Consider the following 11,783-nt stretch of genomic DNA (forward strand, 5'->3'; position numbering starts at 1 on the left):
GCCTCATGTTATCTTTTTTCTTTTTTATTCTTCTTCTTAAACTCACGGCTTTAAGCTTATTTTCTCAAAACAAACTAACAAAAAAGGCATTTTAAATATTGTCAGTAATTCTGTATTTGCTCCTGGCCTTGATAATGTGAAACATTTTTGAAACTGAGAACAGTTCTGCAGCAAAGTATTTTCAAGGAAGCAGCAAGGCAGTTCTGCACTTACATTCAGCTGCCAGTAGCTGTCCTTCACAACATCTTCCTGCCTGTGGGCTGGGGAGTCACTCCTGATGGAAGCAGGGGTTTTGGGGGCTCTGAGAGGAGGCTGACAGAGCTTCTTTGCATAACTGTGTAGCTAGGTCAGTCCTGGGCCAGCACAGCTGTGGCACTGCTGGTACCAGAGCTGCCACCTGTGATGACACCCTTTAAGTGTCATGCTGATGGGAGAAGCAATCCTGAGACACTCCACATGTTCTTCCCTGGGGCTGGCCTAGCCTGCAGCAGAGGTGTTTTAACACCACCAGCGTTTGCGGAGCTGATTTGTACATCTTCACTCATGCATTTGGACAGTTCTTAGGGAACTGGACCCTTTTTTAACTTCTCTTCTGCCTTCCCTCTCCACCAGCTGCCCCCAATTTGTAGCCCCTCCTGCTCTCCAGGTGTGTGTGCAGCCCAGCCCAGTTGGGGTGCAGTCAGTGCAGCAGACCTGCCACTGCAGATGTAGATATTTTCCCTGCATGGTGTCTCAGGAGCAGGAGTTACCCTGAAGGTGCCCTTTGGTGCCTGGGTTATGAGCTGGAAATGCTTCACAAAGAGACACTTAGGGCTAAGATGCTTATGTGCATATAGGTGATAGTGCTCAGCACTGACAGACTCTTGCCAAGAAGAGAGGATCTTAGAATTTTCAGACATGAATGTTTAAATACAAAAACTCAAATAAGTGTCAGTGCAGCTCCTGTGAGTGGCATAGATTTACTGTGTGCTGTTTCTTCTTCCAGTGATGTTTTTGCCCAAGAAAACAAAAGACAAGGAGGTTGAGTCAAAGAGCCAGTGTATTGAAGGAATCAGCAGGTTGATTTGCACAGCAAAACATCAGCAGAACATGCTGCGTGGTAAGTGCACGGCTTGCATCCCGTTAGGCTCTGGGATGAGGCTCAGATGATTGTCCTCCAGGCAGAGGGCTGACTTGGTGTCCTGCCCTGTGCCCTGGTGCCAGCGTGATGGGGTGTTTCTGGGGAACAGGCTTGGATGTATCCAGCATGGGGGAATGCTTTAATAGGTCTGGGATGTGGGAAAATCCTCCCTTACCTGTGAACTTCTCTGAATCAATGCTCTGGATGAGGACAAGGGCTGGACCAGGCTCCATTCCCCTCCCTTTCATTCTCTATTTCTCTTGCACAACTAGTACAAGTGTTGGTTGGTGGCAACTGGTGAGAGTGTGGCTGCTCCTATGGGCAGGATGCTGGCACGCAGATACGCCACAGCAGGAGCCATATATTCATCTGGCAGGCAGATCTGAAGTGGCTGTCACCAGAACTGAGCATTCAGGATCAAAAATATTCCTGTAGCCTGTTCAGTTGAGAATCTCCAACAGAGGGATCTGCCTGGGTCACCTCCTGGCTCAGTCTGATGCTGGGGAGCGTGAGAGGTACTCACAGAACATGTCACCCCTCTAAGAGACATGGGTCTCCTGGTTAGAGTGCCAGTGAGGAGAGACTGATGTGCAGCTCTGTAAGAGTGCATTTGCCCAAATGAGAAAATGAAGTGTGTTTAGGAAATCTGAGCAATCGGATCAGATGACACTGAAATCAGCAGTCTGGGGAGCTCTGGTGTCAGTGAGCAATTCTGGAACAACAATCTGAGCTGTTCTCCCTAAACCTGGTCTACTCCCAAGCCTTTCTTCCCCCACGTGTGCAGCTGGGTGGGGTAGTCGGGCAGAGCAGTGCGTGGTCAGGCCTCCCTCTGCCGACTGCAGGGAGATTTCCAGCAAAGCCACTTCCCCTCCGTATTTTCTAACTTTTCCTCTCTTTTTGCCCTCCCCTGCAGTCCTGATCGATGGGGTGGAGTGGAATGATGTCAAGTTCTTTCAGCTGGCAGCACAGTGGTCCTCCCATGTCAAGCACTTTCCCATCTGCATATTTGGACACTCCAAATCTAACTTCTAGCTGTGCTCGGCGGAGGGACCTTCTGCCTGTCCCAGGGACTGCACACCAGGAGCCAGGAACTGCGTGCCAACTCTGACTCGCGTCGCTCTGCCCTCTCCTGCAGAATTAATTACAGATGTGCTTGGATTACTTTTGAATTACTTTTTTCTATTAACTCTTAAGTTTACTACAAGGGAAGGAAACCCCTTTAAACAAAGGCAAAAAAACCCAGTCTTAAATATAGATGTGCTGACAACATGAAGTCGTGGGGGAGTTGGCAGGAGCAGGCAACCTGCCCAAGAACACCTACCACTTACAAGCAGATAGCTGAATAACTGCACTGCTTATTAACCTGAGACCTCATTGGTGTGAGTGGGCTGGGGGAGCCGTGGATCAGCTCAAATGGATTTTGCAGAAGATCATGTGTGTTACTGTACATTTGGCCCCCTCCCTCTATATTTCTAGGAAAAAAGGGTGGCCAGTCTGTCTTCCTGCTGCCAAAGGACGGGAGATCAGCGAGTCTGGAGGGAGTTCAACGGTCCAGTTTGGAAAACAAACCACTTAAATAGCTAGAGAGGTCTGGAGAGGGGATCCCCTTTGGAGCATGGAGTCTGCCATGGGGACAGGCAGGTGTTTGTGCTGAAGTGATGCCTGAGGAGGGTTGGGCAGGAACAGGAATTAGGGAAATGCTAAGAGGAAGGAAACTCCAGTGTCCCAGGTCTGTGACAATGACCAAACCAAGCCAGTCACCATGTCTCCACAGCTGGCTGTGCTGCAGAGGGACACCATGTCAGTGGGGTCGCTGCTATTTACATACTCACACCAATTATTTACCTGTCAATAAAACCTCGTCCAGCCTCTAAAGGGAAAGGATTTTTTTAACAGCTGCAGATTTTTTTTAATGCTTTCTAAAAAAAATAAAATAAAATAAAAAATAACAGGAAAAAATTAATTTGCCAAAAGAAAAAAACCAACAAACCCAGGAAGATGAGCCGTTGTCTGTGGAGTGATATATCACTGGAGTGGCTGGACTGGGAGCCAGCCCAGCGCTCTGCGTGTCCAGCTGCCTTCCTGTCCATCTGTCAGACTGCACACATGAGGTAGCGTGGGATGCTCTGTCTGCTGCCTGCATCCTGCCCTGACCACACTGCTCCCTGGAGCCTGCCTGGCTTCAGGGCCCTTGTCCTCGAACCACTCAGGATCTCTCCTCATGGGAACTGAAGGAATGTAACAGAAATGAAGGGTGCTCAAGGCAGGCAGCCTCCTGTGGGCTGCTCTGGAGATGGACATTGTCCTTCTGCTTCCTGAGTATTCCTCCCCACAAGTGTTTCTCTCTAGATCACATCCTTTCCCCAGCAGAATATGCTTTTCCTCTGGCATGGCGTTGCCTGTGGGTTGAGGCTTTGTGAGGGGTTTCAGCTCCAGGGTGCAGAATGGAAGCTGTCATTGGAATGTGAGTGAGAATGAAGCCAGACAGATTTTCTGTCCACTTTGGTCAGCAAGACGTCCTATGAGATGGAGGACTGGGATTTTAGGGTATCTCTGTTGGCTTGGCTCTGGCTGCACTTGTGTTCAGTTTGTATGCCTTGTTGCTGCCAGGGATGCTCTTACAAGGAGACAGCGGGACAAAGGTGCTGCAGATTGGGCCTTTTGCACTCCAGGCTTCCCAAAGCTTACCTGGGAGCAGGTGGCAGCTGGGATTTGGAGAGGAGAGTGTCCTTGCTATGGGGAAGAACAGACATCTCTGGCATTTCAGGGTAAGAGACTAAAATTTCTGATGGGTCCTTTTAGGTCCCACCCCTATGGACAAGCTAGGCACTGGGAACATTTCCAGAAGGCACTTTCTGAGGGCAGTGATGCTTTTGAACCTTTTTTTTTTTTTTTTTCAATCTGATCCCTTACCTTTGGGTTTTTAAAGGCTTGGGGTATCCACTTTTGTGCTGCATAGCTCTGCACAGGGCCCACATGGGTTCTTTTGGGCAGGGCAGTGGTGGTGTGCTCTGCTGGGCCTTCTGCTGACAGGGAGTGAGGAGTTAAGAGGTGAGAGCTGGATCTAGTGCCTGGCAGAGCTCACAGCATGGGCTGTTTCACTGACTGATTTCACAAAACCCTTTCCCAGCACAAGTGGAACCTACTTGGCCAGGGGCTGGGTATTCCCTTCAAACCATGCAGGGGAGGAGGATAAGGTCCCCTGCCCAGTGACAGGCTGCTGGGTAGGACAGATTGTCTAGCTGCAATACTCTGTGCTGCAGGCAGGTCTGCCTGCTGGCTCTTGGCTGTGGCAGAAGTTTGGCTGTAGTTGGGCTGCTGTCAGGTCCCTCAGTTCACGTGTTTTTGGTTGACCTGAGCTGGTGCTCTGGGACTATATAGCATTGCCTGGCAATGGCAGCATGGAAGATGGCATATAAGCACATCACTTCTTTATCTTTATTGAGGCTGCTGCATCAGAAAAAGCTCTGTAAAGGAAATTAGTCAGTTTGCAATTTCTTCCTCGAGTCTCGTGCTGGTGTGACAAGAGCAATGGGGCTGGGTTCCAGCGTCAGGAGCCACAGGCAGCCTGGGCAGCTCTCAGTGCTGGAGTGTGTTACTGCTGCAGAGCTGGGGTGGACTGACTGCAATAACTTTGTTTACTGGGGGATGAGGGGAGAACCATCACTGTGCTCCTCTTTGTATTTCAATCTACTGTAAAGAAAAAACCTGGTAGCTAGGACAGGATTTCCAGGGTCCTGCCTATCAAATGTGTGTTGCCCTGCTGTACTCTGTGTGTGTGTATGTGTGAGAGAAACACTTCTGCTCGTTGGATTTCATGTTGGTTTGTGTTTTGTTCTAACTATATACAAGCAAATTCACTGGGAAACTTTCCGTACACCTGAGGGCTTGTGTCTCTGCAGGGTTTCTCCCCTGTGGAATGCTGTTGTTGCTCTGAAGTGCTCTTCCATGCAAGAAAACATCCTGAAGTCTCAACCTTGTCATCCTGGAGGGAGTCCAGCAGTAGCAGGCTGGGCTTGCCCAAGGGCAGCTGTGTGCCCAGGGTGTGAATGTGGTGTTTCCTGGCCCTGGAGGGCAAGGGCTGGCCGTGCAGATTTGGTGCAGCTCAAATCAGGCTTTTGTGCCTCTCTTGTTTCTCTTGTATCACGTGGAGCCACTTTGTGTGGCTGTTTCTGTCCCTGACTGGAAGAGAAACAGATTTCTATCTCTAAGGAAAATGAGTGTCACAGCATGTATGTGGCTCGGACCTTTTTGGAAAGGGGCTTTGCACCTGGTGAATAAGAGGTGAATGAGTGACTGACCTAGGTCTCCCACCCTCCCACCTTCCCCAACAGTTTCTGGGGGGACCCTGCCAGGAACAAGCCCCACTAGCCAGAGGGATCCCTGCTGCAGGACCAGGGAAAGCTGCTGGGGCAGCAGTGGGCCTGTGCCTGCAGAGCTGTGCCAGCCTGTGGGGTTGGGTGATTGCAAGTCGGTGAGTGCAGAAGGATGGCTTAGAGCCCGAGACAGCACCACTGCCTTCGGCTCTCTAGAGTTTGGGCGGGGAAGACACATCTCAAATGAAGAAAGGCAGTGGGGTTGTCTCCCAAGTCAGGCTTGCTTTTGAGCTGTGCAGTCTGACAGTGAAGGCAGGGGCTGGGGTGGGCAGCATCTGAGTGGATCTCCAGAAGGGAGGTGCTCTTGAAGGCAGTATCTGTCCTCTGGTGTCCCTGTCCCTTTATGTCCCAGAGTTTGCCCCTGCTCCCTGTGTAGCCTGTCTCTCCAGCTCCTCTGGCTGTGACTTCTCAAAGCAGCCGGTTTCTTTTCCAGCTGCAGTTGGAGAAGGCCCCCGCCTCGCTCGGAGGTGAGCTCTCGGGAGCGGGCTCGCTGCCGCGCCGAGCTGCGTGACGCTGACCTACTTTAACAGCGCTGGCAAGGAGATGAAAGATGGAAGGGTTTTGTGGCATTGTGTTGCACCTTGAGTGCTTCCTGGTTTTCTGGCTTAGGTTTCCTGGAGACAAAGGCTGGGCTTCAGCCCTGCCAGCGCTCAAGCAGGGCTGGCTCTCCTGTCATGGACATCTTGGGCGGCTGTTTTAGCTCAGTGCTGCAGTTCCCATCCAGTTCAATTGTTACCATTTACATTGCAGTGATAACTGCAGAGTCCTCCTTAATTACACATGAGTTTGGGGAGAGCCATGGTCTCTTTGGCTGTGTTTTGCTGCTTTAATTAGAACAGAAGATAAAGCTTGTGGCTTTATCCTGCAGAGAGGGCAGGGGTAGGTGGCTGGGAGGTTTCTGGGCTGAGGAGATGTGCCTGTTTGCTTTTCATCATCAAACTCAGCCAAGAACTACAATGCCCTGTGCTTAACCTGTGATTACAGCACAAGCCCTGTTGTGTTTCTCACCAGCAGTGTGTGCTGGAGACAGCACAGGAGAGCCAGGGCAGAGGGCATTGCACCTGGCATTTCCAAGTTTAAGAAGAAAATCCTGTCAAAAGGCAGCAGAGGCGATGGCCTTCTCATGCTTCTTGGTGTGCTGAGGGATCAGAAAGGCTGGGATTAGGACAGTCCTGCCATGCAGTGGTAATGGACTGGGGGTCCTGGAGCTTTCTTGAAGCAAGATAGGATGCAATGCCTCTGTCCCCTTTGGGGAGGCTCAATCTCAGTGGATGGCTGCATGGTAGTGTTTAGTGTGGCACTTCCTGTAGGCTTACCTGGCAGGAGAAGGCCAGAAATGAGCAGCAGCATCACCTGGAGCCTCTTCGGCAGTGTTGTCATGGGAGATGTTCCTGGCAGGGCCGGCTCCTGCAGGATCACTTGGGTGCTTTGGGACAGCCTGGGGCGAAAGGGGACGTGCCACTTGCAAAGCAGCAGGTCACTGGCTTCCTTAAGGAAGAGCACCAGTTTGGGGCCACATCCAGGAAGCTGCTGCTTTGCTCCTTGGCCGGAGAGCTGCCAGGGTGTGTTGCCTGCTTAGTTGCATATACGTGGTGGCTGTGGGGAAGCGCCCTGTGAGCACAGTTCCTGGGGCTGCATGCCGCCAGGCTTGTCCAGACCAGGACATCATCACTTTGTAGATTCTCGAGTTGTCCATCTGTTTCATTGTTGTATTGTTTGGGTTCTAGGGTTGTTTTTTATGAAGACAGATTAAATGTAAATAGCCTTTTTTGGAACAAACTGCAATGTGCTCGACCTCGTCAACTATTTTATGGTACTAATGCAACACTAATAAAACTGGACATGAAAGCACACACCCGTCCCCTGCGTCGTCTCTCAGCAGGGGCTGCTCTGGCATGACTGGGGCAGTTGCCTTCAGAAGGAAAGAGCAGCATGACTTTCTGGCATGGAGGGATCTCTTGTGTTATTTATCCAGCTGCCTGGCAGCACTTCCAGGGCAGAGCTGGTGGCTTGGCACGTCCTGCCCAGCATTGAGCTCTCCTGTAGTTTTTGCAGCCCTGTTACCCTCTCCACTGTCCCTGCTGCCTCCTTTGCCTGCAGCTCTCCTGGATCTGACAGCCCTCTCCAGTCCTTACCTCCTCGCAGCAAGAAGGGACCAGGCTGGTGCCAGTTTCGGGTCTGGGGGCTGTGTTGGATGGACATGGTGGTGTTTGGGTATGAAGAGGGGGGCATCTCCGTGGGAGAAGATTGAGGCTGTGGTAGCCTGTGTGTGCTCCTGGGAGCACTGTGGGAGAGGAACCGGGATGTATGGGATTCCAAACACCTAGGCTTGGTGCTGGGGAGTCAGAAGGTGAGAAGAGCTAAGCAGCTGTTTTGAGGCAGGAAGGTGAAGAAATTTTGGGTAGTGGGCCGTGGCCATGGTCTCTAGTATACAGCACATTGAAGGCAGTGGGGAGGATGCCAAGCTGGACCAGCCTGCATCCCTGTGCTCCCCTGACCGAGGGTGAGGGGTGGAGGAGTGGCTGCTGATGGAGCAAGGAGCTGGGGTGAAGGGAGCCCCTCGCAATGGGCCAGGCTGCTCTCAAAGCACTCGGGTCTCAGTGGATGTTCTAGCCCCTCCGTGTGGCCTGGCCAAGTGCAGGCACATTTATGACCCGAGCCCTTTGCTGTAGGAGGGGACACAACTCTCACCCAGGTGGCACGGAGCAGGCATTGGCTCATTCCAGGCAGAAGGAAGGTGGGTAGCTCAGGAGAGGGCAAATTCAAGACTCTTGAGTGCAGAAACAGCACCAAAAGCCACAGAGAGAGCCTGGCTGCTGGTGAGATGGGGGAAGCACTGTGGGGCAGCTTGTATAGACAAGCATGTGAAGGCTGTTTTGGCTGTGTATTTTTTGCACAAGTTTAGCTATAAACTTGCACTGAGGGCACAGCTGTGTGAAAGAGGCACATCCTGAGCTTCACTTTTTAGAGTCTATGGAGGAGCCCATCTCAGTAAGGGAAGGAGGGTGCAAGTGGAAGAGACTGAGGTGATGGGAAGGCTCGTGTGGTGGTGGGGGAAGCAGAGGACCAGCCCCACATCAGTGGGGAACACACCAAGTCAAATGCCCTGTTTGGACCCTGGCTGTGGCCACAGCTGTTGCTTAACCTGGAAGAGGAACGGCAGGGAAGTTCCGACACATTTTTGCTGCTGTCGTTTAAAGCACACTTTAGCATCTGGAAAAAGCAGTCAACACCATGTGACCCTCCGCTTCTTCATGTGCAGCTACCGAGTGCCCTGTGATGCGATTTGTAAATATTTATTCTGGATAATTTTCCTGTGTCCTACTGGATTATTTTTTGCTCTGCTTAATGGTTGCTGAAGCAGCCTGTGGAGAGCCAGCCCTCCCTCATGTCCTGCGGTGTGCTCGGTGCCTGTGCCGGCACACGCTTCCCTGGCTGGCTCAGAAAGGAGGAAATATCACGGTAGTGCTCCCTGGTGCACTGACCTTTTTTGGCTGACCAACTTTCGCCCCCAGAAGTGTTCTCCTCACTCAGCCGTGCTCCTTGCACACGTTGGAAACATGTAAGCAGAGCCCTGTGCCCTACTGGGATTTGAGGACTGTCAGATTTGGTGCTGCAGGGTTTTTTTTTTTCCTAACAAGCAAAGCAAATTTTAACAAAAGCCCTGTTCTTTCTAAAAAAAAATATGTATTTTGGCAGATGTCAGTGTTTGGGTGGTCTTGCATAGCTGTTTCAGGACTTCAGGAGAACCAGAGTTGAGAGTGCAGGTAGAGGCTGAGTGCAGGTAGAGCCCTCATAAAGGGCTCCAGCAAAAAGTTTCATGACAGATATTTTTTGGCCATTCTGACCTGTCTGATTATGTGGAGGGGTCCTGGGCTGACACCTTGTGCTGGTTTAAAGGTAAACCAGCAGGGGAAAATGAACTCAACCCAAAAGAGAGATTATAAGTCAGAATAACAATTTAATAAAATAATACAATAAGTATGATTATACAAACAATTGGTTTTAACCCACAAAACCCAAATGTATAACCCAGCACCCTGGGGCATGAACAGAGTGGTGTTAGTTGGGCCCCCTGAGTCCAAAGTAAAGGGAGAGGGGGAAAACCTGTTGGTGAGAGTGCTGTTGCAGTCCGGTCAAGAGTGGTGATTGCAGTCCAGTCGAGGGTGGTGGTCTGCAGTTTGGTTGAGAGTGGTGAGCTGCAGTCTTCCTCTGGATCCCACGAGTGGTTAAAAAAGTCCCAAGACTCCAGGATTATATATCCTCCAGTTCAGGCAGGAATGCCCAGTACCTCCCTCAGGGCGGGGGGGTCCTTCAATGAGCGTGAGGACAAAAACACCCTCCTATCTCAAATGCCTCTTAACACCCAGTTTATAGCCTGATGAGTCAGGCTGGGCAGAGGGTGCAAATAGTCTATTGACAACAGTTTCTGGGAAATGGCATGGAAGGCTATAGAATACACAGTTTTGGGTTACACCCATCCAGTGATGAACTGGTCCCAGCTGTTCTAACTAGGACACACCTGGCTTAGGCAACACCAGGTGACTCTCCAGCTCTGCACTGATGCTGAGAAGCAAGTGTAGTTGTCCTGCTGATCCCAAGAGCCCAGCAGTTCCCTGGGTCTGCCTGTGCTGACCATCACAGTCATGATGTCATGATGTTTCCTGGAGTTCATCAACCAGCCTTGGCCACGTGCATGGAGAAGTCTTCAGAGGGCGATGGACTGTCACCTCTGCTGCTGCACTTTGTCAGTCTTTGCTGGGGGGACCTGCTGTAAAAGTGTTATGATGGTTTCTTGGGGTGTTTTTTGGTGTCAGCCTGTTGCTTCCTGTAGGAGAGGAAATGGTAATGTGCAATGTGAAAGTTTTACAGTAATCTGGACCTGACAGCTGTTCAACAACTGTGTAAGCATGGCTGCTGGGGGAACACTTGGACAGGAGCTGTGCACAAGTGAAGAAGAGGTGTACCTGTGTGGTGCAGCCCTGGTGCGCACAGGACCGGTGACCTCCCCAGGTCAGTGGGGAAGGGAAAGCTAAAGCCATCAGCTATATTTCACTTCTAAGGTTGATACCCAAAGAGGGGGGACAGCCCCAGCATGGCAGTGGGTGACACAAGTGCAGAGGGAACAGTCCAGGCAGCCTGTCACCATTGTGGGGATCCAAGTGAGGCAGTGGAGGAGTGGGGCACATGAGCAGGAGGTGTATTTAGGGCATGGGACTCCTGTGTATTTAGGGCTGGAGGGATGTATAGGGAGAACAGGCAGCATGTGGATGGAGGGTGTGAGGATGTGGATGCAAGTGTGAGGGGCATCTCACACAGTGTGAGCGGGCTGTGGGTGTGCTTGAGGAGGGCTGTGTCTGTGGAGTGACCTGTTGTTCCTGCCCAGGGTGAGGATGGGATGGGAGTGTGTGAGGAACATTCTGTGTGTGTGTGGACAGGCAGCATCTGCAAGCACAGGTGGTGCCTGTACATGGAGACTTGTGTGTGAATACAGGTGACATATGAGAAGGGCTGTGAGTACAGGCAGATGTGTGTGAGAAAACAGGTGGAGTGTGTGTAGGGCTGTGTATACAGGTAGGGTGCTATGAGGAAGGCTGTGTGCAAGTGCAGGCACATGCATGTGTGAGGAGAGCTGTGTGTACAGACAGATGTGAGCACAAGTGGTGTTTGAGTGTGTGTGTGTGTGTCGGGCTGTACTTGAGGACAGGCTGCTGTGTGTGTATGAGGAGAGCTGGAACAGGGATGGTGTGCGAGGATGGCTGAGCATGTGTGGGGACTGGAGAGCTGGGTGAGGAGGACTGTGTGAGGACAGGGGTGTGTGTGCGTGTGACTGTACGTGAGCACAGGTGGTCTGTGCACGTGAGGAGAGGCCGTGTATGCGCGTGTGTATGAGGACAGGCGGTCTGTGTGTGTGTGTGTACAGGCAGTCTGTGCGTGAGTGTGTGCAGGCAGCCTCTGTGTGTGTGCGAGGACGGGCGATCTCTGTGTGCACACAGGCAGTCTGACCCCGTGTCTGTGGATGTACACGCAGCCTCTCCCTCTTTCCCTCTCTCCCTCCTCCTGTGTGTGTGAGGAGGCCGTGCTGCCCCCAGCCCCGCTCCCTCTCGTCCCGTCCCGTCCCGTCCCTCCCCTCGCGCAGCCGGAGCGCCGCCCTCTCACGCCGCGGGCGGGCGGCTCCGGCTCCGGCTCCTTCCCCTCCCTCTCTCGCTGCCGCCGCCGCCGCCGCTGCCGCCGCCGGGCCCCCTCCGTCGGGCCGCCGGGCCGCCGCCCCGCCCTCCGCCTCGCTC

At 52.1% G+C, this 11,783-nt stretch overlaps 1 protein-coding gene across 7 annotated transcripts in view; it reads left to right on the top strand.

Moving 5' to 3' along the window:
* The window catches only part of PACS2 (phosphofurin acidic cluster sorting protein 2), a 72,792-nt gene extending 70,434 nt beyond the window's left edge, over nucleotides 1–2,358 (top strand). For all 7 annotated transcript variants that reach the window (XM_027658362.1, XM_027658364.1, XM_027658363.1 and 4 more), the window contains exons 23-24: nucleotides 986–1,099; nucleotides 2,034–2,358. In XM_027658362.1, coding sequence (XP_027514163.1) covers nucleotides 986–1,099; nucleotides 2,034–2,152 — 233 coding nt within the window. In that variant the 3' untranslated portion in view covers nucleotides 2,153–2,358. The remainder of the gene's footprint in view (nucleotides 1–985; nucleotides 1,100–2,033) is intronic.
* Nucleotides 2,359–11,783: the final 9,425 nt, after the last annotated feature.

The sequence above is a fragment of the Corapipo altera genome, unplaced genomic scaffold (genome assembly GCF_003945725.1).
Source record: "Corapipo altera isolate COAL_440 unplaced genomic scaffold, ASM394572v1 79, whole genome shotgun sequence".
Classification (NCBI taxonomy): Eukaryota; Metazoa; Chordata; class Aves; order Passeriformes; family Pipridae; genus Corapipo; species Corapipo altera.